The sequence below is a fragment of the Hippocampus bargibanti genome, linkage group LG01, assembly GCF_051943395.1.
Source record: "Hippocampus bargibanti isolate YZ-2025 linkage group LG01, ASM5194339v1, whole genome shotgun sequence".
NCBI classification, from domain to species: Eukaryota; Metazoa; Chordata; class Actinopteri; order Syngnathiformes; family Syngnathidae; genus Hippocampus; species Hippocampus bargibanti.
Window position 1 is genome coordinate 35,646,906 of NC_142734.1, and position 25,644 is coordinate 35,672,549.

The 25,644-nt window shown below is 41.1% G+C and overlaps 2 protein-coding genes across 12 annotated transcripts in view; one reads left to right on the forward strand and one right to left on the reverse strand.

The window, feature by feature from the left end:
- Positions 1-1,480: 1,480 nt before the first annotated feature.
- On the reverse strand, positions 1,481-8,965 carry dcp1a (decapping mRNA 1A). 2 transcript variants are annotated; one of them, XM_089014004.1, is made up of 9 exons: positions 8,803-8,965; positions 8,289-8,329; positions 8,084-8,211; positions 6,222-6,288; positions 5,768-5,906; positions 5,058-5,144; positions 4,252-4,821; positions 3,954-4,169; positions 1,481-2,760 (listed from the first exon to the last, which is right to left on the reverse strand). In XM_089014004.1, the coding sequence occupies exons 1-9, from the start codon at positions 8,932-8,934 to the stop codon at positions 2,680-2,682; spliced, it is 1,461 nt and encodes a 486-aa protein (XP_088870130.1). In that variant the 5' UTR covers positions 8,935-8,965; the 3' UTR covers positions 1,481-2,679. The 2 variants fall into 2 exon arrangements, with proteins under 2 accessions (XP_088870130.1, XP_088870122.1); XM_089013996.1 differs by having other exon boundaries at positions 1,482-2,760; positions 4,252-4,824; positions 8,803-8,964.
- Positions 8,966-9,541: 576 nt separating this feature from the next.
- Positions 9,542-25,644, forward strand: part of cacna1db (calcium voltage-gated channel subunit alpha1 Db) — a 43,774-nt gene continuing 27,671 nt past the window's right edge. For 5 of the 10 annotated variants that reach the window (XM_089013881.1, XM_089013890.1, XM_089013898.1 and 2 more), the window contains exons 1-13: positions 9,542-9,615; positions 12,369-12,840; positions 13,733-13,838; positions 18,038-18,177; positions 18,376-18,518; positions 19,055-19,207; positions 20,008-20,204; positions 20,706-20,809; positions 20,889-21,058; positions 21,487-21,567; positions 23,224-23,308; positions 23,415-23,441; positions 24,664-24,824. In XM_089013881.1, the coding sequence (XP_088870007.1) occupies positions 9,582-9,615; positions 12,369-12,840; positions 13,733-13,838; positions 18,038-18,177; positions 18,376-18,518; positions 19,055-19,207; positions 20,008-20,204; positions 20,706-20,809; positions 20,889-21,058; positions 21,487-21,567; positions 23,224-23,308; positions 23,415-23,441; positions 24,664-24,824 (1,873 nt within the window). In that variant the 5' untranslated portion in view covers positions 9,542-9,581. The remainder of the gene's footprint in view (positions 9,616-12,368; positions 12,841-13,732; positions 13,839-18,037; positions 18,178-18,375; positions 18,519-19,054; positions 19,208-20,007; positions 20,205-20,705; positions 20,810-20,888; positions 21,059-21,486; positions 21,568-23,223; positions 23,309-23,414; positions 23,442-24,663; positions 24,825-25,644) is intronic. The other 5 variants (XM_089013952.1, XM_089013932.1, XM_089013924.1 and 2 more) reach the window with 2 other exon arrangements.

Consider the following 25,644-nt stretch of genomic DNA (forward strand, 5'->3'; position numbering starts at 1 on the left):
TTGGGGCGGGAGGGGGCGTGTTAGCACGCAAATCCGGATAGCTAATCTAGCGCTGAAAGCAGGCTGCCCTCCTACTTCCAAATCACGCACGAGCACAGCCAATAGAAAGAGATTTGTGGTTTGAGACCAAAGCCACACAGCCACAGTCCACCGCGTTGCATGTACGTACTGTATTGCCAACCTTTTTTTTTTGCGCCCACGGACCGGTTTAATGTCAGACAATATTTCCACGGACCGGCGGACAAATACAACAAAATAAAATGATACGAGTTGCATGGAAACTGCATATTACGCAGAGTGGCCTTGGTGCGTAGGAATCATCTGTCGCAATAAATCCAAATTTTAAATAGGACTCCTGGTATTGTCTGTTAAAGGACAACCGACGTCACTTTTTTTGTTTCCTAACTGACATCAGAAAAACGTTTTATAGCATCTAAAATACCCAAAACGCGCAGGTGGATATTTTTATTCAAATGTAAAACACCAATAAAAATGTGTCCAAAATCTACAAAAAAATTGAAATGCGAATTGGACATTTTCAGAAAGTCCCGCCCCTAGTTCACACAAATTCCTTTTGTGTTCTACATACTTGGCAATAAAGATGATTCTGATTCTGATGTGTCCTTTTTTTCGGTCAGGGGCTTTCCTTCAGAGACGTCACGTACGGACTCGTCACCAACTCAAAAACAAGACTTCCGGAATATTCAGCACGCATCTTAAAAGGTAAAATATAGCTATATGCGGTGGAATCTTTGTAAAATAGGCTCAGTAGATGTCATTTGAACCCATTTTACAGGCCCCTTCCATCTCCTCACTGGGCCTTTTCCCCTTCGAAAAGAATCTTTCCAAAGACGTTTGTTTTTTACTCATTTTGTTAGTTTACGGTGGGCTAATTTTAGCGGTATGTATCAAGTGACCTAGACAAGCGTTTTGACATGCGTCAAGAGTAAATCATAGACGGAGGTAATCTGATAATTTATCATTTTTCAAAATAAAACAGTTCGGAGTCAGATAATAAATAAAACGGAAATTATGTAAATTATTTATTCTTTCTGCGCGACCCTGTACCAAATGACCCACGGATCGGTACCGGTCCGCAGCCCGGGGGTTGGGGACCTCTGCTGTATTGTATACAATGGGGGGACCAGGCGGGCACGCTATGGGAAAAAATAACGACATGTATATATTTTACTGGGGAGGAATATTTTGCTTGTTTTATCTTTAAACAATTTTTCAGAAATTTTCACAAATTCAATCTGTGCTTTGGAAATTAAAAAAAAGCCGTTCTGTCTATCCATCGATCGATTAGAAAATGGTTTTGCAAAAGCTGTACCAAATAACGTTTGCCATCCCTGCTTTTGGGAGGACATGAGTAGGAGTAAGACTGAATTTTAAGAATAGCCCTCTTTGCATGGATAGCAGACGACTTTATGCTCCTGGCGACATCTGATGGTTTAAAAACGAAACTGCACCACCAAAGTTTATTGAGCTCAATTACGCAAGAAATCCAGTTGATAAACTCTACCAGGTTGTGGGATGTGATTAAACAAACACCTTTATCGTCACAATTGTTTAATAATCAGAATATTCCGAATAAACCAAATGACACTTGGGCACTTTGGAAAATAAAAGCAAAGAAATTTAGAATGGTCCCAAAATTATGAATTCAACCACTCAGGTGACAATTAAAACAAAACGTTTAAAATATTCCACACAAAGATTAACACAAATTCAACGTTATCCGTATTTATAATATGAGCAAAATTTGGTTTGGCAAAAGCTATCAAAACAGGACAGCAATTTACACATCACTCAATTGTACAACAAAATCAATTAAGAGTTAAAAACATCCTATTAAACAGATGCTTGCCAGTTTCTTCCACCCACCTGCATCCGCAAATACTCACAAATCATCTAATTTCAAGTGTTTTGTATTTCTTCCTCAAATTAATACGTAAATGATCGAAATGGTACATACAGTTCATTCATTGTACGAATGTAAAATTGCGAGACAAAATCTAATGATTTGTAATGGTACACTTACATTTGTTTTGTGATGTCTATTCACATTGAACATTTTAAAGACAATCTAAGAGTTATAACATAACACGCTTTCATGCTGTGTTTTGTTGTTGACAAACATTTTCTGCAAAAAAAGAGGAACAGAAAACAAAGGCTAGAATGGAGGCAAAGCAAAAGAAGGTGGAAGGAGCTAAAATCTTGTTTGATATAATTTCTGAAAAGAAGCTTGACAAACTACACCTTTTTTTCCTACTTAGCCCAATGTTTTTCCGTACAATCATTACAGATTGCCAGAGAGAGATGGAGCAAAAAAAGGGAAATATAGCCAGACAAACGCTAATCATTTAAAGAGAAAAATGATGATATCCTCCCTTATATCCGCAGGCGATATAAGAAAAATAATTGTTATTTCTTGATTGGTACCTTCGTCAGGAAATAAGCTTTCAAAGTCCACTGACGAGAGTTCAGGCTCTCACGAATTGGTCAGTGCAAAGTTGGGGATACCTGAGGTGGGGAAAAAAAAAAAAAAAAAAAAACAGTTCCATCCTTGAGTCCTCGTGAGCATCTTCATAAAGACTGGCCGCCTATCATGCGAGGAGTCAGACATCGGATTTGACATTGAGTCAGACGGTGCCTCAATGTATGCGAGCGGGCCAACTATAGCTTCAGGTTGTCAAACTCCTTGGATAAACATCGCAGGTACGCATCGTGAATGGCTCCGAGGAAGGCGGGGTCGTTCTGGATGGCAAAAACACAAATAGGGTTTACTCGACTGGGATACAGAGATGCCAAAGCTGCTCATCAATTCTCACAAACATATTCGCTCAGGATTTTCTCGATTTCTTCATCATTTTGAGCCAGAACATATTGATATCATATTTTCACTTTTTTCCCCAGCTATGATTCATCCAAAACGATGTCTTGAGACTGTATTGCTAAATACATAATCATCAATATCAAAACAGACGATACCACACTTACAAACATTCAAGTTACGAACAATGGTAAATACGAACATTTTTGTAGTAACATATGTAGTATTCTCTCCAGTTGCACAGTTACATATCTTTATAGAGCATATATTTTATTAAATGTTTATTTTTCAGTACAGACCAATACAGGTTACTTATACTAGCCCTAAACATACTTGTATATAAACCTTAAAGGACAACCGACGTCTCCGGACAAGTTGTGTCCATAATTTGTCAAATGGCTTCAAATGACTTCCACTGAGCGTATTTTACAAAGATTCCACCGCATATTGCTATATTTTACGTTTTAAGACTCGCACTGAATAATCATGAAGTCTTATTTTTGAGTTGGTGACGAGTCCGTACGTGACATCACTGAAGGAACGCCCCTGACCGAAAAAAAAAAAGACATATTGTAGCAGTCCTATCACGTCAATGTATTTTCTTGTACTTCTTTGGTCTGAAAACCTCGTGTTGCACCAAAAAGCCGCCGGAAGAGGGTGACCAAGCTCCATGGAAGAAATTTATTAGCCTGTGGAAACGGGCTGATTATTTCCTCACAGGAGCTTGGATGCCATTTTCTGCCTCTTTTTTGGGTGAGACATTTCCCCTCAATGTTGCCTCAAAATGGCACAGAATAAATTCTTTAATCGTTGCAAACATGTATGCTTTCTTCTTCAGAACTATTTGAATTATATTCAAATATCCTGGCGTGACGTCACAAACTGCGGGTCACGAACTGTATGCAAGGTTGTTTGGCAAAATGGAATGAATATTAAAAAGTAAAAGATTTTATTTTAGGAACATTGTGCATGTCTCTAAACTATTAACAAATCAAGATATCAACATTTACTGTACATGTGTATATACACACACACACCATATTTTCCGGTGTATAAGGCGCACCCAAAAGCCTTGATTTTCTTCAAAACAAATTTTCTGCTTCTGAGAACACCGTACCTTTATAAGGTGTACAAGAGTCTTTTGGAGCAGCAATTTGCTGCAGGACGGTTGTTGGGCCTCCGCAGACCCCGTCGAGGTGGTCGGGAGTTCGGAGGAGGGCGAAGGGACGACCGGTGCAGCCGCCTTTTTGGGGGACTGCTGGAAGGCGCTGGGGGACAGAAGCACAGAAGAATCCGACCCGGAAATGCCAAGACCGAGACTCATAGGAACCACCTTCAAGCAGGAGAGATGAAAAAGTTCCTTGTGAAGACAGCAAATGAATGATGCCATCTGTAAAGAGACATTAACAACTCACCGCACGAGGTTGGATCAAGTTTGGGGCCTTGGAGAGAACATCCAGTTTTGGTGTGAGCTGGAGGAGCGGTTCTTGGAAGTTGTGAGGCGGTACCAAGGTGCTGGGCAGGAAATTGGGCGCTAGGATGGGTTTTTGGATTTCCGCATTCAGCGACTGGACTGATGGTTTGAGTGAACTTAGGAGCTCCTGTTCCAAATAGGCTCGTGGTGCCGTTGATGAGCCAGAAGGAACAGTTTGTGTTTGGGAACCTGCCGGAGGAACCATGACCGGGCCAAGAGATCCGGGCTCAGCTTCCGGGCCCACTGGTTGGAAAGCGGGGCTTGGGCGGACTCCATAAGATGTTGGGAGGAGGCTGTGTCCCTGTTGAACCCGCTCTGACCCGGGATCCGGGGCATCAAAATGGGGAGGGCACAGAGGGTTCGGATAAGTCTGATTCTGGGGGTAGGTTGCCGAAGGCTCATTGGAAGCAGTGGCTGGATTTGGGCTGGGCATGGCAGGCAGAGAAGGGTCCTTGGGGATGGATGAGCTGAAAAGTTCCTCTACTGTGATCTGCTTCACCATTGAGTGAGTCTTCTGACAGGGAAAGAAGAACACACGCGTGAACAAAAAGCAGAACCATTCAAAGGAATCCAAAAAAAGCTGTGTGCAAACCTCAACATTGTGTCATGCTTGAAATCTCATTGAACGAGTTCAGACAAATATATCAAGTGCGTGTAAAATCTCATCAGATCACCTCACAATTTGTCCATTTGAACAGTACGAAATGTCACAGTTGGATTTATTCATTCATGTCATGCATTGCAGACCTTATCGGGCGGCTGAGAACTGTGCGCATGATCTAAAGCTTCGGTGGCGTTCAGATGTGTCGATACTTCAGCATCCCCAGATTGAGCCTACATGACAGGAACAAACACAAAAATCCATTAGAATAACAAAAAAAGGTGATTCTTGTCTGTGTAATATATTTGGGAATGTCGATCGTGTTGGGCGTTAAAGGACAACCGACACCATTTTTTTTGTTTCCTAACTGACATCAGAAAAACGTTTTATAGCATCTAAAATGGGCTCATTTGTCTGCTGGGAATTTGTGTCAGCGAATATCAAATAGTTGTGCAACACACAACGATTCACCGTCGCGTTATTTATGTGTTTTCCTTCTAATTTCGCCATCAACGCAAAGTTTTCAGACCCAATAAAGTAACGCTAAATGCATCGTGTGTCCTTTTCTCGGTCAGGGGCGTTCCGTGACGTGACGTCAGGAATCGTCACCAACTCAAAAAGAAGACTTCCGGAATATTCAGCGCCAGTCTTAAAAGGTAAAATATCGCTATATGCGGTGGAATCTTTGTAAAATACGCTCAGTAGAAGTCATTTGAAGCCATTTTACAAAACTTGTCCGAAGGTGTCGGTTGTCCTTTAAATGTGACATTTTGTCCTTGTTCCTTCCTAAGCTCAGAGTATAAATATCATTCCCACAATTCCAGATCCAAGCACCAATATGACTGAGGCAACTCACCTTCTGGTATTCCTCCTTGGCTTTGCTAAGCAACTCCAAGATGTCCCTGGGCCGTCCTTCGCCCACACCGTTGGGTGGCCTGGGCTCCTCCTCCTCTGGTGATTGTCTTTGGGCACGTTCAGCTTCCAGTTTTACTATTCTAGGGGAGAGGATGTGACACGGAGTCAGAAAATGCGGAGGTTGACACATCGTCCTCATGAAGCATATTGTGTATGGAAGAATGCCAAAACTTGATCGGTCATATTTGTAACACACATCCAAGCATCCAGTGGCCAAACTGGGCTGTAAGATTCTTGTGGACATTGCTTAAAAATATGTTGATAATGGAGGGTGGCTGATGTTTTTTTTTTCTTCTTTTTTTTGCCTTTTTTGACTGTTGTATGAAAAAATACAACATTAGTAATGCCTGCTACACAAATGTGACCCCAAAAACTTGGACTGACGTCACACTTACTTGACCATGAGTTGTGAAATGCGCTGGCAATCCCTCTTGTCATAGAACCAAATACTGTAGATACCCACTGCAAGAAAAGAAATCAATTTTAACTAATTTTTACATTTGCAAGATGATGAAAAACAGTCTTGTGAAAATGCTCGGTTACCTATCTTCAGCAAGTCTTACCCCCGCCACATTTCCAAGTTCCACAATTTCTTGTTTTCAACCTGTCAAATTTCCGATTTACACATCAGCTAACGTTTTGTTTGCCTTAGCAAGGTTCCATTGCAACTTTCAACATTGCCTTTAAGTGTTAAAAGACAGCCCGACATCTTAACCTTGGAATGATCCCCTTTTCCATATTTTCATTGACGTTGGTCTCGTGTACGACATCAGTGGCACCTCTTGATTTACATGAAATGTTAGAGCGTGTGTGTACACCTGTTATGGAACATGCAAGCCGATGTTGGTAAGTCCCAGAAGAACCTCATGTTTCCTAGCAACCAAGATGTTTGCATCCTAGTAGTCTCTCTTCTGTATCCGAGGGGACTACTGGGTCATGTAAACAGGAGTGTGTGTGTATTTGCGCATTCAGAATCTCATTAAACAGCTTCCTGTAGCTAACATTGACCTAACTTGGACTTCTTGAGCTTCAATCATCAAGCTTCTAACTTGCTTCTTTGGAGATTTCAAGATTCCATCAATTTCATTCATTTTCCTAGGCAAAAAAAAAGGACTAGGCTGCTGAGGAAACAACCGGAGGAATATACTGACTTTTCAACATACTACCAGGATTCAAATGGAGCCCAATATGGCGCGCCGGCAGTGACGCTGGAAGACAAACTGGTGGAGTGTGAAACTTCATGACAAGGGACCTCATCATGTCTTCCATACCAGGCAGGTTGAAGTGCAAACAAAGCCCAAATGGAGAGCACTCGCCATTGACGTTGACCCTGGCTATGCTATTTTTCCTGATCAGCAAACAGATGGGGAAACGTTGGAATTCTTTATTCGTCGCCTTGATGAAAATGATGTTCAGACTTGTGATCGACTGTCTTGGTGGGAGCACAGTCAGTTACTTTCTTAAGTTTTGAGAGTAATAGTATAACCAAAATCCTGCTCCCTGTATAACACTGGATCACATGGTCAGCTGCCTGTTGTAGTAGCCGCCCCACCGTCCTCGAAAAGGTTAACGTGGACGTAAAAAAAAAAAACGCTGTCACAATCAACCCAAGGACAATATTGATTGCAACTGGAGCTTTAATGAGAAACATGAACAATTGGGGCCAAATCATACGGAACAGCAACCATCTAATGGAGCCGCGTGACGCGTAATGTCTTCTCAGAAGTTCACCGGCTCAATATAACTCACGCCACCTGCGAGACTTGAAGAAGAAAGAAGAAATGTTTCTAAGAACACTGGGGAAGTGTTTATTTGGACTTTTCAGAGGTACTGACATTATTTTCTTTCTGTAGCTACAGGATCTTATTCCGGTATGCAGTATGTACTTTGGTCATGTTACTCATAGAAACCGCCAGCTTGCCTTCTAAAACTCCCGCAGTCGAGAGACCTCTAGTAGCTTAGCAACGGCGCTTCTCAAAGTGACATTTTCATCCGCGTTTGAGAACTTGAAGAAAATGAAGATGGGGAAAACCAAACTGATATATAACATGAAATATGAAGAGCACCTCGTTTAAAGGCGTAACTGAAATCAAGACTTTACGAGACATTGTTGACGATGACAAATACAGTTGCGGTGCTAATTTGGCTGCATGCAGCCTGATGCATTCCATAACGTACTGGTGAGATTATGGAAACGTCAAGATTTATATTTGCTTTACTCGGCAAGAATTATTGGATTGCATCTAGGATTACTCACTGTTGTAATTTTTATAGAGAAGGAAAGGCTCCTGCAGTTGAAACTCCAAATCTTTGTTGATTGGCTCGACCAGGTTCTCTGTGCTCAGTCGATTCATGATGGTGAAGCCATGGTAAGGGGAAGCGGACCTTGGTAGGACAATAATTCCAGACATTAGTTTCTATTTCCTTTGCAATAGAGATTTATTAAAATGGTTACATTTTACCTCGTATAAACAAACAGGGTGCCCTCGATTTCGGTCTTCTCCTGTAATCAATCAGTGATGGTGTCAATTTCAACAAGTCAGTTGAAATCAAACTAAATTAATTTAGGGGTATATCAAAATTGTGAAATGGAACCTACTACAAGACTCAAGAACAATCAACTAATTATTGTTGTGGATCTTTTTCACGTAGTGAGGCAGATGCTCCAAATTGTACAGTTTCTGTTCCAAACAGTCTGGAACCACGCATTCGTGTTCTCTCTCTACAAAACATCTAAACACGTTCATAGCCGTAGCCAAAAGTAGCGCATATAAAGTAATATTGTGACATTTATTGTATTTGTAAAAATTACATTCAAACATATACAGTGCAGTTAAAGTTTAGAGAACTTAACATGGCTCACAGCGTTGTTATAATCGCGTTAGCTTCGACATGGCAAGTTAGTTAGTTTTCCGATGTGCGAGCTCCATTCCTCACTATCGTTCTTTTTTTCTTGTTTTAGTTTTACAAACTCACCCATTCGTTGGCTTTTGAGTTGAAGTTGTACAGGGCTACCTGACCAGTAACGTCAAGCAACGTGTTGATATATGGATCTTGTCTTTGGAGAGCTGCTAAGCTCATCAAATGTCCAGCATTTGCGGTGTCCATCTTGGATGCGACTGTTGCTCCCACACGGACATATTTCTAAAGGACACAATAAACTTCCGTTTTAACCGGATGTCGATTCTTTTCAAACTAACCCAATTAGCGATTCTTTAAAAAATGGGTACAGTACCTGTATTTTTATACATTATTTATGTATGTATTTATTTATTCATCTTTATTCAGATTTATTCATCTGAATGGTTATTCATTACACAACACCACAAGATTATTATTATTATTATTATTAGGGAGTGGGGGTACATATCGCTGTCACCTGGAAATCGGCCTTCATAAAAATCTGATCATTTTTACATGTAGTGTACTGTACTTGTGACATGAGTTTTCAAAAGAACAAACAGTTAATTAGTGATGGGAAATGCACACTAACACTATAGTTTAAACGACACTGCGTTTGCTCTATGCACAATCTGTCCTGTCCAGTTGAGCCACAGCTGTAAAGCTTCACTTTTTTCTGTTGAGTGGACGCTGGGCCACGGATTATAATGGAAGGATTACGCGCAACCGGTTATCCTTTATACAGGCACAGGTAATCCAATCACTGGTAACCTTCCAGCGTGGTTCAGACAACTCATTTTCTCTGGAATAGCAGCACGGCACAATGAGACCTCCGTGGAAAGGCAGGTGACAGAATGCCATTCATTATTCGAGGAAGACCCCGAAGGGGTAAGTGCTTTATATTGATGTTAACTGAGAGCCTAGTTCCTGATTTGATACAGATCTTAATATGTTTATTTGATTATTCCTTTGTTTTCAAACAAATAACTATTCAGGAAAGGCGTATCAAGTAATTATTTAAATACATCTCAAATCATTAAGTACATGATATATTAGAGAAAAAAACTTTAAAGCATTGCTAATTGAAAACAATTGAGAGGAAATGGATTTGTCTGTCTGTGTGTCCTCAAGCCAAGTGTGGGGGCGTCTTTAAACTGCTTCCTCTTGGAGGTAAACCAGATGGGTTCGTGATTATTTTTATCCTACCAGAACAATCATATTTTAAACGACCTGTTGCAATTGTCTGAATATTGTACACATTATTTCAAAACACCAACAGGTGCGTTTTGATGTATGCGGTTTTAAATTTTCTTGCATGCCCAAATGTGCAGTATTAGTATTTGCCCCAGTCGTCTTCAAGAGCTGACTGACCGGCTCAAGGTGGTTCGCGTTCGGTCCAGAGTTGTCAGACGTGGACTGAGGTTGCGTTGCCATCCTCCCGATTCATGTGAGCACAGACACCCGGATGTGGCCAACATGTTGGTTGCTCCTCGCAAGGCTTCGCGCTTGGAAAATATTCGGAATACAAACCAGGTTAGCCTCGAATAAACTGTCCAACGATGAGTTGGATTTGACGTGGATATTTTCCATGTGGATTCGAGGATGCAAGAAGAAGATGAACGATCAGAAGGTAATAATATAGAACACATTGGGGAAAAAACGGATGAGAGTTGGTGCGGTCCTGTGCGAGCGTGCTTGTGCGCGCGTGTAAGCGCGCGCGTGCATCCTCGTTTATTCAATAGACCGGAGTAAATATAAATATTGTGTCGATTTTGACATTACCTTTTTCACGTCGTCATCGTCTGTACAGTATAGCCGACATTGAGTGTTTAAAATGTTTTGTCCGATCAACAAAAGACCTACGAAGCTCCGTCATAGAAAAGTGGTTAACAGTTCTTTTCTAGTTATTTTTTTTTACTACGGCAACAACAAGAAAACACATGTATACGCTCATGTGGTGTTTAAATAATAAAATAAATAACCTAATGGTTGAAAACCTAAGAATACGCTTTGTGTCTCACTACATTATTTTATGTAACATCTCTACACCCCCACAAACAAAGAGGAAAATGCCTATTTTGATTAACCACGTGACACTGTACAAGACCACCCTGTATTAATTACAGCAAAATGCTTTGTAGGTTAATATGGGTCATTTAACTGCGCAGACAGTGGCTTCAGTTCTCACTTAGGGACAGTCTGAATGTGAGAATGAACGGTTGTCTATCACTATTTGTGTCTTGCGTTCGACTGGTCAAATGTGCCAAGTGAAGTTTGCTTTCTGTAGTTCATTGTCACCCAGAAAATGACAAATGATTGTTCGGTTAATGTCAGAGCTTGTCTTTTACTCAATCCACATCTACATCTTTTCTTGAATAGCCATAGGTTATATTTCTTCGACGTTTGACGACTCGTTTTTCAGATGACGTGACATTACAGTACTGGCTGCTGCGGACCAAAGAGATGAGTCAAGGGCACTGTCTTTTTAACGCTCAGTTTGTATTGATTTTAATGACATGCTCATTCATTCACGTGGACCGTCCTCTTTGCCCCTCCATACTTACTTCAAGCCACATCGTTTTAAATATTTTACGGCAAGCATGAATTCTCTGGGGAAGCCGTATATTTTTAATAGTGTTGCAGAGAAAAAAAATGGCAAAGGTCTGATTAAAGTTGGACCTACATTATAATGATTTATCTTCTCGTTCCATACTGCTTGCAGTGCGGCATTGGTCAACCTGATTTAGCATATGGCTGGAGCAGCACCTACAAGACTCGAGTCAGTTATTATGGCCTTGGATGTCAAGATTCATTTTGGACATTTTTTTGGGGGGGACATTCAAGTCCAAGTTGCACACTGATGTGCAAAGTGCATCTATTTTATCAATAATTCGGACCCCAAACAAAATAGCAAAACGTGGAGTCTCAGTTGCCGAAATGTATGGATGTAATAAGTGAATGCCATGATTAACCATGACTAAGAGCATTTGAAACAATTCACTTTCTCACCTTATCTTTCTTTCTGTTGTTTCCTCTCTTTGTTGCAATCCACATTTTTCTTGACAATTGCGCCATGTTGTTATGGTTCATATACAGTGCTATTGCTTGTATGTGGTGCCTTGAAACATGATCCATGCTCATATTTTTGTTTCTGTTGCAGTATGTCTGTTGTTGTGCTGGGCTAAAATGCATCGTGTGACTGTAAAGGGTTTCCCAGCTGTATTTTTTTTTCTTGTGATGTTCTACTTGGGCTCCATTTATGCTCCAACAATATGACTGCACAAATGTGCGAGAGATCCTGCACCATGGCTAACAAAAGAATGCTAACAATAATATTCATCTGCATCTGCTAGAGAAAAATTAGATTTACATAGGAATGTATGTATTTTTCAGACGCCATTAATTCACCATCAATATCGATTTTAGTTGCATCGTCATTTTTGTATGAAAATAATGGTGTCATCTTGTCCAGTGCTACGATACCCAAAAAGAATGAGAAGAAAATATCAGTATTACCTTGGTACTTTTGAACCTGTAAGACAAGACATTCCCTGCACAAATATTGCTATGAGTTAGTACTGTTGGTCAGGATATTGCATCTTTATTGCTAATAGATTGCCTCTCTCTATTTGTCCTTGTAGGGGCACAGTATGCCAGCAACAAAAGGCCCACTTCCTCTTCTGATACCTCAACCCTCTGGTCGGAAAGCCAAACTCATCATCATCACCAACTCGGTGCACCTGAGACGCTGCACGCCCCCGCCGCCAGCGGCAAGCCTGTTGGCTCATCTCAAGGCCTGCTGGGATCAAAGAGCGGCACCCACGTACCCGGCGACGCTGGTTCCGCTGTCAGCCCGGTCCTTGCTTGGCACGCAGCCATCAACGCCGCTCGCCAAGCCCAGGGTGATGTGACGAAGCCTGACACGAGTCCGCAGCGCTCAGCGTGTCCCACCGGAGCAGGTCCCGTCGGGTCGCTGGCGCAGAGAAAAAGGCAGCAGTATGCCAAGAGCAAAAAACAGGGTGGGTCGACTAACAGTAGGCCGCCCCGAGCGCTGTTTTGCCTCACCCTCAACAACCCCATCCGTCGGGCCTGCATCAGCCTGGTGGAATGGAAGTATCCTTTTTATTTTGGATTGTGGTTGTGTGATTTATTGCAGAAACAGACCACTTGGGTATGTCAGAAAAAAAACTCATTTTATCATAACCAGTGAAAAAAAAATGCACATTTCAGCATGTCACGAAAGCTCAGTTCAGCACACCTCAGGTATTCAAGTTAGTGTGTTGGTTTTAGTGCCATCTAGTGGTGAACTCACAGAACGCTTTTACCAAATATCGAAGTGCATTGTTAAACAACCGCACATCGCAAGCCTACCACCACTATCAAAATGTCATGACAAACGCTTTACGGTCTTCTTTCAAGTTACGGAGAAAGTGTATCGTTATATGTTGTCGTCACATACGAAAAAGTAATTTCGCTAAGTTTGTCTCTTTTAGCTCACCGTAGCAGAAAGATGGCGGCAAAATATGGCAGCCTATATATGTATGTGCGGTTTGCCCAATGTAGGCAATTACTCCACATATAATTACTTCAATAAATTATGTTGATGTGTAAAATACATTTGACATATTAATTAAATTAAGAGAGTGCTTTTTGAAAGAAAGAACAATAAAAGGTCAAAGGCATTTGTGATGTGGCTTGCCTTTGTCATTCATTATGACAGTTAATATTAAAGGCTTCATTTACTAAGGTCCGAAAGAGCTTGTACTAAATTGTATGTTCACTCACTCACCTCATTTTTTCACACTGTTGGGAGTGGATATAAAAAGTTGGTGGAGACCGCATTATTTACAAAAATGACATTTCTTTTTACATTTCCCAGTAAATAATCCATGTCCGCATCTCTTAATATGTACAATTTGGTGCTCATCCCAATTAATTCTGTTCTGTCAATACTGTTTGTGTTCAAATGACTTCCAAAACTTCCCTTAACAATGTAACTTTCCAGACCATTTGATATATTTATACTGCTGTCTATTTTTGCCAACTGCGTGGCCTTAGCCATCTACATCCCTTTCCCCGGAGATGACTCCAATTCTACTAACCAAGAGCTGGTAAGAAAAACTCTATATGCTATACATTATGGGTAGTGATGGAATGGATCAACTCTTCATTGGCTTACACACGGTGATTTTTTTTTTTTTTGGTACCAGATCAGCAGAGTTGCCTTTGAGGGTCATATCATACTGTCAATCAATCAATTATTGATTGATTCATGCTAGCCTGACGCAGTGGGATGTGCAGTTGGTGTTTCTACTTCACTCTCAACATCACACTGCTTTCAAGTGATGGCTCGGGATGCATGAGCATCCATGCTTGCGTCAATTTTAAAGTAGTAGCCAGATGTGATATACTTTGGCTGTCCATGAACTCTGATCAGGATAAATGGAATTAAAGATGTATGTATCAGTTGCTTTTTTTTTTTTTTTTGCTTTGGAAAACCTTTCATTCGTTTTCTGTTTTCTTCTCTGAGGCTTGCGGCAAGTGTATGCATCTCTGTAGACCAAGAGGAATTGAGAGTTGTGCACAGAGAAACCTCACATGTTCCCTAACAGATGGGGATTACTCAGTGTGTCTGTGTGCACTCATCACTGTAGCACAATGCGCTGTGAGTGTGTGTGTGTGTGTGTGTGTGTGTGTGTGTTCATGAGAGTGAAAGTGAAAACTGTGCAACTTGAGCATACCACGGAGGGACATGAGACTTTTTTTTAATTTCTCAGTCTGATATATTTTGTCACAACTCTGATTTGTTTGAATTTTTGGGGGAAAACTGTGCCTTTTGTACAGCTGCCCCTCTTGGGAGGCAAAAACATTGCCAGAGGTCTAACTTGCACTTTATCGGCACTCCCGCAAAAAAAAAACAAAAAAAAAAAACGAACAAATACGGGAATGCCGCTCCACGTCATGCTTTTTAATTCCTGTATAAATTCGGGAATGGCAGTGACTGAGTTAATAAAGGCATTTATTTTAATATCTTTAATTTGTAATATATACCGTTTACGATTTATACTATATACCATTTCCTATTTGTTTGTTGTTTGTTCGATTATTGTTCAAGTGAGTGTAAATCGAGCAAGAAAATGATTGCAATTTCGGTACAGACTTTCGCAAGGATCATAGAAGTTGACACATGAATTGCTTTGGCAGGCCAAATTAAATGATGGGGCGGGCCCGATATGGCCCCTGTGCCTTAACTTTGACATCTTATTCTAAATCTTAAAACTAATACATTATCCGGTTTTGTAAAGCATGGGGACGCTCCCATTTGAATTAAAATTAATGTAATTAGAATCTGAATTATATTTCTGCTCTAACTCGCATGACAATCCTGAACTTTGGCCGGCCAAATAGCAAACAAAAACATCTTTTTCTTATCGTCCTTCCGGCTGTAAATGGCCACAGTTGACGAATGAAAGTGGCAGCTTGGGTAAACAGGTGACGAGACCATCATGTGACGCTGGAGCAGGCTTGTTTTGGATGGAGCAAATGACAAATTCAATCTCTGCTTGGTTGAATTTATTCACAGGACGTTTTGCTGTGCACACGAATGAAGCTGAGCTGGACTGCTTTTGTTGATGTAGAACTCTGGCCACAGTTTTAAAATCCTATACAGTGAGACCTCAACTTACGAACTTAATTGGTTCCCAGACAGAGTGTGTAAGGCGAAAAGTGTGTATCTCAAAAAAAGATTTCCCATAGGAAACCATTAAAATGTCAATAATCCGTTCCCGAGTTTCCATAAAATATACTTTTCAACTAAATAAGCCTTAAAACTACACACAACATACCTTATTCTATGTATAATAAATGTGCTATTGTATTGTAATGAAAGAAATACACTGCATTGTATCATAAAGTCACTTTATTTACATTTGTGATGGTCATTTATGGCTTGATGGAATGGCGTTGGAGGTCGAAGGTCAAAGGGAATTGCTGTTTGGAAAGAGAGGCGCATTACATGAGTAATTAAAGAAATAAACTTTGCTGTAAAATAAAGTTTTATTTACCTTTTTGATGGTCGTTGATGGCTTATGGAAGGAGAGTCACCTTCTGTGGTGCTGTTCGGTCGTGTGCTTCCGCCGAAGATCACTCCGCCAGCCGTGGTGGGTGTGTATTATGAAAATAGTGCTTATTATAAGGTTTAATTTTCATAAATTTGACGTTTGTAAGATGAAAAGTTTGTAAGTTAAGGTGTTTGTAAGTTGAGGTCTCACTGTATTTATTGATACATCTACTTTGTATTTAAGATCCCAGCGTGGGACAAAAATGGTTTACCTATTTTTACTTTGTTCATGATGATTTGACTTTTTGACCTCAATGGAGGTCTGCACTCTGCGTACCGAGTGGCTGCTCCTTCACCTTATTATTGACAAGCGCAGCTGGCTTTCATGGCAACTGTCACTATGGCAACTTGTGGAGTGGAGTGAGCAGGATGAGAGGCTCTCAACATGGTGAGCGCGTATTCCTTTTGTCTCACATGTCATCTCTCTCTTTGACTTTTAAATGTTTCATCCACACTGTAACCTGACAAGATTCCCGCCGTCCCTAAAAGGGTTAAACACCAAGAATAACACTACATACTCCTCCTCATTTTAACGTTTTCTTCCTTTCGCAATCGGCACGAAAACCAGGATTCACACATCATTCAGGATTCGTCCGCAAAAATAATCTAGGATATTTCATTTATCCTCGTCCATACTTTGTCCTGGTTTTGGCTCGACTAAGCAGAATTTCTTGTCCGCTTCCCAAAACAGAGGATTTGAAGGCTTACGGGATGTGCTGCTCCTCCTTAAATCAATTAAGCGGCTTTGCTTTCTGTCTGCATCCAAGCACGCATTTTCTTGTCATTAGTCAAGACTTAGATCTGAAAGTCATGGAAGGTAAAGATGAAGAAAAAAAGCAGCACAAATTATTTGAGTTCCCCATTGCAAATAAAATCAGGGCCAATAATTCATTCGATTGACAATGCATGGCTCAAGTGACACGGTTTGGATTGTAAAGGTAATTAGATGCGTGTAATGAAAGTGAATAGAGAAAAATGCATGCAATATGAACACGGAGGCTGAATGTGCGTGTACATGTGTGTGTGTGCGTGGGTTGGTGTGTGGGAGAAAAGCAACGAGTGCACATGGAGGCGAAATACACCAATGAAGGTCTTTTCTGTGGGTGAGAACGCAAATCCAAGTGACAATACAAAGAATAGACTGTATACAGGATTGTCCAAATTCAGACCCCCCCCTCCCCCATCTCTCTTACCCATGAAAACAATTTCTACGTTTCCACGTTGCCATGGAAATGTGTAAATTGTTAAAGCCTGATCTTTAAGATATGCTCCGAAGGTAACATTGTTGGGAAATTTCCAGCCATCTATATCGTGGAGGTCCTCACTCGCCTTAGCTTAGCTGCATTTTAGCATAGATTTTGGTGAGAGACCGTCGACTGATGTGTCTTTCGATGATCTCTTTCTTCTGCTCGACCGTAATTTTCTTTTGTGTCGTCTTCGGCTTAACACTAACCTGTCTTTTTTGGTCCCATAATAGTAAAAGTACTCCACTCGATAGCAAACCACGTCTGCACTCAAAGTGGGTGTGGAAAACTAGTCCGCCAGCCACCGTAGCGCTGTGTGGTTTGGTTCGTCCGCCGAAAACGACTTCTCGCGAATGTAATGTTCCTAAGGCAAAAAGTTCGTGAGCTAAAGCGTTCGTAAGCTGAGGTATCACTGTACTTTTAGGTGGACCTTATCGTGCGGAAATACGATCATTAAATATTGCAACACGATGTTTGAACATATTAATTGTAGTTGTAGAGGTGTGCACAAGTGCTTTCTAATATTCAAAATAATAATATAATAATGCATTTAATTTATGAGCGCCTTTCTCAACACCCAAGGACACTTTACAATAAAAACAATACATGAAACAATAAAATCGTGAATAAAACAATAAATAATAAAACAGCAGATTAAAGTAGACCATGAAAGCAAGTTTAAACAGGTGTGTTTTGAGGTGAGATTTGAAAGTATGAAGGGAGTCAATGTTACGGACGTTAGGTGGAAGTGAGTTCCAGAGTTTGGGAGCGGAGTGGCTGAAAGCTCTGCACCCCATCGTGGTGAGACGGGCAGAGGGCATACAGAAGTGGAGGGGGGAAGAGGATCTGAGGACCCGAGAGGGAACGGAGATTTGAAGTAAAATGTATCAGGAAAAAAAAATAATAATTCATCTCTATTTCCATTCTGTTTCCGCCATCTTGACAGGAAACAGTCGAATATGCCTTCCTGATCATTTTCACTATCGAGACGTTTATGAAGATTATTGCTTACGGCCTGGTCATGCACCAGAACTCCTATGTCAGAAATGGCTGGAACATGCTGGACTTTGTCATTGTCATCGTTGGGTGAGTTTTCATTTTTATCGAGACATTTTTTTTCAATCTTTCGGAATCATACTCTGGAATACTGTACACGCCTCTCTCACTCGCCATTATTTGCTATCATCTTCACACCGTTTTGACATCTTCATGACACCGCCTTCTTCCTCTTCTCTTCTCCTCAATTACCATCACCCTCCCACTCTCCTCTTTCTCTCTCCGCAGCTTGTTCAGTGTGGTCCTGGAGATGATAACCAAAGACGCGGACTCGGGCGGCCAATCAGGAGGCAAGCCTGGGGCGTTTGACGTTAAGGCTCTCCGAGCTTTTCGCGTGCTTCGCCCCCTTCGCCTTGTCTCAGGGGTTCCAAGTGAGTTGACGTACAGCTGTGGAGGGGGAAATCCCATTCCCAACATACACTGTTTGTCTGGTTTACCGATTGTGTTTACTGGATAACCAATCATACACGTGTGGACAATACAAAGACACAACAAGAGTTTCAGATGCAAAAGAGATGATGCAAAACCCACAAAGGAAAGCTGAAATTATAATTCGAAATGAACCCGACTGTGATTAAAGAGACGGGCAGACAGAGAGAGTGAGAAAACGCACACACACGAAAGGGAGATGACAGAGCTTGAAACAAAAAAAACAAAAGTGTGAGTGTGAGAATAGTGAGAAAATGGATAGAAAATAGTTAAAATGTATTGGATAGTTGAACTATTTTTTATCCATTTTCTCACTATTCTCACACTTTTGTTCAGGCTCCACAAATAACCCGCACAAGTCATCTGTACACTTGATGCAAAAAGCTATCAAACCAGCTAAACAGATCACAATTGATGAAGAACTAGATACAAAGCACCTACAATACAGTACGTATTGACTTTGAGTGTGTGATTGCAGGTCTGCAGGTAGTTCTGAACTCAATCATTAAAGCCATGGTCCCCTTGCTTCACATCGCTTTGCTGGTCCTCTTTGTCGTCATCATCTACGCCATCATCGGCCTGGAGCTTTTCATTGGCAAAATGCACGCTACTTGCTATGTGATCAAAACAGGTGAGGACCTTTTCCTAGTCAATGTGGACACATTTGTTTTTATGTGGCATAATTATGAGGCGGGGATGGTCCGTCTCTGTTTTAGTTTAGTTCAAAATATATTTGGTCTTGATTTGCAAGGTGGTGATGGTGGTGGACCCCAAAAAAAGCAGGCAGGAAGGAGGAGCAGGGTGTATTTTGCAAATTGTATTCAATAAAGTCAGCGGGAACAAAATCTAAAACATCAAAGTCATCAGAACATAAAAGTCCCAAGTATCAAACAAAACCATAAGTAAAACATGACATGGTAAAACAGACCTGAAGGGGGGGAAAACAAACAATGACCCGGCACTGAATGGTCGTGCCGGGAGTCCTTTTAACTGATTCCACCGCATGTAGCTATATTTTACGTTTTAAGACTCGCGCTGAATATTCAGGAAGTCTTGTTTTTGAGTTGGTGACGAGTCCGTACGTGACGTCACTAAAGGAACGCCCCTGACCGAAAAAAAAAAGACACATTGTAGCAGTCCTTCCATCACGTCAATGTATTTTGCTGTACTTGTTTGGTCTGAAAACTTCGTGTAGGACCAAGAAGAGGCAGAAGAGGGCGACAAAGCTCCATGTAATTAATTAGACTGTGGAAACGGGCTGATTAATTCCTTACACGGCTTTGTCACCATTTTCTGCCTCTTTTTGGGTGAGACATTTCCCCCCAATGTTGCCTCAAAATGGCCCGAAATAAATTCTTTCATCGATTGCAAACGTGTCGGTTGTGCTTTAAAATTTGGTGTTGACCACTGTCATTTTTTTTCCTTCTTCAGGTGCTCTGGCAGAAGACGAGCCAACACCTTGTGCAGTGTCCGGCAACGGTCGCCACTGCACACTCAACACGACAGTGTGCAGAGAAGGCTGGCAAGGCCCCAACAACGGCATTACCAACTTTGACAATTTCTTGTTTGCCATGCTCACCGTCTTCCAGTGTATTACTATGGAGGGCTGGACCGACGTACTGTACTGGGTAATAATTATTGATCTGCGAGTCCTCAAGCTTCCTGCCACATTGAAAAAACATGCGTGCTAAGTTCAGTCAAAATTGTCCACAAAGGTGATTCTTTTTAATGGACTTAAAGGACAACCGACACCATTTCTTGTTTCCTAACTGACATCATAAAAACGCACCCAAAATACCCAAAATGCATTGTGTGTCGCTTTCTCGGTCACGGGCGTTCCCTCCGTGACATCACGTAGGGAATCGTCATCAACTGGAAAACAAGACTTCCTGAATATTCAACGCGAGTCTTAAAAGGTAACATATAGCTAGTTGCGGTGGATTCTTTGTAAAATGCGCTCAGTAGAAGTCATTTGAAGCCATTTTACAAATTATGGACACAACTTGTCCGGAGGTGTCGCTTGTCCTTTAAGTAATAACAGTCCCGTCAATAAAACGGTGACGTATATAAATCATGTCTTAATAAGTGTTGAACCTATTTTGTCCTTTTCTGTTGATATGTGTTTGTAGATGAACGACGCGATGGGCTTTGAGCTGCCTTGGGTCTACTTTGTCAGTTTGGTCATCTTTGGTTCTTTCTTTGTTCTTAACTTGGTCTTGGGTGTCCTCAGTGGGTAGGTTTCTTTTCTTGGATTTTATGCGAGTTTAGAGATTTGTGACAATGATGACCTCTCTTCTTCTTACTGTGCCTAGAGAGTTCTCCAAAGAGCGAGAGAAAGCCAAAGCAAGAGGTGACTTTCAGAAGCTGCGTGAGAAGCAGCAGCTGGAGGAAGACCTGAAGGGTTACCTGGATTGGATCACTCAGGCTGAAGACATTGATCCTGAGAACGAGGAGGAGGCAGATGAGGAGGGAAAGCGAAACAGTGAGTTGACCTGAAATTTCATTCACCATTTTCCCTGTGAACAATACTCAAAAATTCACACCGACCAATCGCGTCAAATTATGGACACAACTTATCCGGAGACGTCGGTTGTCCTTTAAAAATTGGACTCCACGTACAATATTATTGACTGCTGTACTTTAGCAGTGTTACAAAACAAACAAACATGTAAAAAAATACTAATTACCACCACCCTTTAGAGACGCTACATCTGTTAGCAAGAAGGCTACTAAAGGAGTCCTTGCACAAAATATACAAAAATGCAGTAATTTACTTGGGCCAAAGAATGAATATGGTTTGTGGCTTCAATTTCTACCATTGCTTGTGTCTGTTCTACTGCCGTCAACTGACACACTGCTTCTTCTGCTGTCCGGCTATGTGAATGTGAACTGCACATTGGTCACACCAAGGGGTCACATTAGCGGACCTCACCGAGAAGAAAGGAAAGAAAGGAAAGTTTGGCTGGTTCACACAGTCCAATGAGACACAGGGTAAATCTGCGCTTGTCCCAACTGGTGTTTTCACGCTCATTGTCATCATGGAGACACCATCTTTGTCCAAGAATTCATACCTCCCCTGCTTTGCTTGGCTGAATACTTTCATGTTTTGCTTGGAATTACTCCCCATCATCACATCACCCATTGAACATCTCCCTTTGTTCACATTTTGTACAACTTTCTAAAATTTCAATTGCTGCGAGTTATCCAGACAACACAAGGAAGAAGAAAGAATAGTAAGCTAGCAGACATAATATAGGGCCGCTAGGCTAATTGCTATTTTGTCATCGCAAACTCTCGTTTTTATTGTGGAGAATGTCTTGTAATCGTTGTTAGGGTCATTATTAATGAAGCAGGAATCAAAAGTAAGAAGAAAAGATGTTTTAATCTTGGGGACGGCACAAAATGGAACTGCCTGCACCCAGATTACTGTATTCCCCACATGAAATCAGACAAGGTTTTTTTGACATGATTTTATAACAGCTACATTTTCCACCACATCGTTCTGGATGTTCTCATTTCTCATCCCATCATCACCATTAACTCATTCACTGCCATTCCCAAATTTATTTATGAAAATATGACGTTGAGCGCTATTCCTGAATTTGGTCGGGTTTTGGTTTCTCTTGCGGGGGGGTTCCGATTAAGCGCTGGTCAGACCTCTGGCAATGTTTTTCCCTCCCACGATGGGGCAGCATGTGCCTTTTGTACAACCGCCCCCACTTGCACCTCATATTACTCCAGACCAGGGGTGTCAAACTCATTTCACATGGTGGGCCATATATGGGCTCGGTAGATGTCCAGTGGGCCGGACCATTAAAATGATACCATACATGCTATAAATAACCAAATATCATTCCTTCAATACTGAAACTTGTTGAAAACAGACCAAACACAAAGGTTTCCCATCCATTTCTGTAAAACAAATATGACATGGTCCATTTTTCATAGAAACTTCTACACTCCTTATCTACTTTTCTCTGTTTGGATAATGACATTTTGGTGTTGAAACCGCTGTTTTCTTCCACGTTGATCGAAACAGCACCACTCTACCCCCTAGTGGACAATCATTGAATTGTCCGTCATTAAAAATATGAATTCCATGTCGTTTTTGCATTTTTTCCACTTTTAAATTATTTTGCGGGCCTGATCAAACCTCCTTGGGGGCCGGTTCCGGCCCGTGGGCCGTATGTTTGAAACCCCCGCTCCAGATCCATATAACTTCGGAATTAACTCGTTTTTTTCTGATGAAAGAAAAGAGTCTAATATTTTCTTATGCTGCCTTGAACGTTTATGTAGTTCTAAAACTCCATATTCTGTGTGATTCCTGGAATTTGAGTAAAAATGACAAAAACCCTGGCACTTGAGTGGATCGTCTGGCAGTGAATGAGTTAATCAAAATAATTTTGCACTTCACTGTCACTTTATTGGTGAATTTATTTCATGCCTCTTTTAACTTAGGCCAATTTGTCTTCTGTATACTAGTTGATATGTACGAGTTGTCCTCTGCATACTTAATACGATTAACTCCATGGTTGTCAAGATAAAAATTTCATTTTACATGAGTCATCACATGACGCAGGGATTGCTTGTTTGATTTTGTCACCGTATGTTGTTTTCACGTGTCTTCTTTTGTGTGTGATTCAACAGCAAGCGTGCCAACAAGTGAGGCCGAATCTGTCAACACTGACAATCACAGCGAGGATGACAAATGGCTCTGCTGTGCTCCTTTGTGGTGAGCGTCATCTTGCCATTCTTTACCTACACAATCGCGTCACCTACAGTATTTACAGTTCCAAAACAGCTTTGTAAAAAAAAGTTTCGTTTTCTTTTCTTCTCAGTAAAAAAATTACTAAGTCAAAGTGCAGGTTAGTACCGTGATGTGACATCACCCTGTAGGTATGTGCATCATCCGAGTGGATTCAATTCATCCTGCATGCCTTGATTTATACGAACTAATTTATATAACTTAAAGGACAACCGACGCCTCTGGACAAGTTGTGTCCGTAATTTGTAAAATCACTTCAAATGACTTCTACTGAGCATATTTTACAAGGATTCCACCGCATATAGCTAGATTTTACAGTTTCAGACTTGCGCTGTATATTCAGGAAGTCTTGTTTTCGAGTCACTGAGGATTCCTGACGTGATGTCACGGAGGGAATGCCCCTGACTGAGAAAGCGACACACAATGCATTTTGGGTACTTTGTTTGGTCTGAAAACTTCATGGTGAGCCGTATTCATGCCGAAATTAGAAGGAAAACACATAAATAACGCCATGGTGAATCGTTGTGTGTTGCACCAAGACAATTATTTGATATTCGCTGACACAAATTCCCAGCAGACAAATCAGTCCATTTCCAACGGAGCTTTGGCGCCATCTTTTGCATTTTCTGGGACACTACATGCTGTCTTTGACGGCTCGAATTGATATGGGAGGACTCCCTTAATCGATTGCAAACATTTATGCTTTCCTCTTCAGAACTATTTGAATCATATTCATAACTGGATGAGTAACAAGAAAGCATCTTCTCCGAATCTGAAGCCATTGTTTTGATTCTCGAGCAACGCAAGACGTATTGGCGTGACGTGACGAACAAGGGGGCGGGACCTTCTGAAACAGGCCATTTCCGGTTTTATTTTGAAGTTGTTTTTGGACACTTTAAGTCAGTTTTGCATTTGACTAAAAATATCAGCCTGCGTGTTTTGTGTATTTTAGATGCTATAAAACGTTTTTCTGATGTCAGTCAGGAAACAAAAAAAATGGTGTCGGTTGTCCTTTAAATAATACTGTACATTGTTCCAATCCCTAATTTTGACCATTCCCTAAATAATCTCAATCTTTAAATTGTTCATGAATGCATCATTTGTCCGATATCTTTGATATCTCCATTTTTCATTTGTTATGTTTTATTCAATCCTGATGTGGGTGACGGATGGTGTCACTCAGTGATGTTGTGAGTGTGAACGGTTGTTTTGTATTATGGAGGCACGATGATTAACTTGCGAGTGGCGAGTCTACCCTTTACCCATTGGTGCGACCCTGTATAGGCTAATGTCTGACAATTTGTTGTTGTTTTTTTTTCAAGTCGTCAGGGGCGACGGTGGAATCGTTTCTGTCGCAGGAAATGTCGTTCCGCAGTGAAATCGGTGACGTTTTACTGGCTGGTCATCGTTTTGGTGTTTCTCAATACTCTTACCATCGCCTCAGAGCATTACAACCAACCAGATTGGCTCACCGAAGTTCAGGGTAAGCTTCCCTTGTAGCTTTCCATCTCTTTCCACTGAGCATTACATTTCTATAGGTTCTTTGTGTATATTGAATTTTAAAGGACAACCGACGTCACTTTTTTTGTTTCTTAACTGACATCAGATACGTTTTATAGCATCTAAAATACCCAAAACACGCAGTATGCTATTTTAGTCAAATGCAAAACACCAATAAAAATGACTTAAAGTGTCCAAAATCTGCAAAAAATTGAGCTGCGAATTAGGCATTTTCAGAAAGTCCCGCCCCCAGTTCGTATCGTCACTCCATTGTTAGTGAATCAAAACAATGGCTTCAGATTCGGAGAAGATGCTTTCTTGTTCCACCTCCAGTTATGAATATGATTCAAATAGTTCTGAAGAGGAAAGCATACATGTTTGCAATCGATTAAAACATTTATTTGTGCCATTTTGAGGCAACATTGGGGGGAAATCTCTCACCCAAAAAAAGAGGCACAAAATGGCGACCTCCTGTGGCCACCTCGGTTTCCACAGGCTGATAAATTCCTTGTATGGCGCTTGGACGCCCTCTTCTCGGCTTTTGGGTGCAACACGAGGTCCCCAGACCAAACAAGTACAGCAAAATACATTGATGTGATGGAAGGACCGCTACAATGCGTCTTTTTTACGGTCAGGGGCGGTCCTTTAGTGACGTCATGTATGGACTCGTCACCAACTCAAAAACAAGACTTCCTGAATATTCAGCGCGAGTCTTAAAACGTAAAATATAGCGATATGCGGTGGAATTTTTGTAAAATACGCTCAGTAGAAGTCATTTGAAGCCATTTGACAAATTATGGACA

Bases quoted from the DNA above. Each gene is read 5' to 3' on its own strand.
- dcp1a (XM_089013996.1), bottom strand. From the start codon at position 8,934: ATGGACACCGCAAATGCTGGACATTTGATGAGCTTAGCAGCTCTCCAA. The intron at 5,907-6,221 runs GTAAGTGTGACG...CCTCTCCCCTAG, and splicing joins ATTTCACAACTCATGGTCAA to AATAGTAAAACTGGAAGCTG. The intron at 4,825-5,057 runs GTCTGCAATGCA...TTTCCCTGTCAG, and splicing joins GTTCTCAGCCGCCCGATAAG to AAGACTCACTCAATGGTGAA.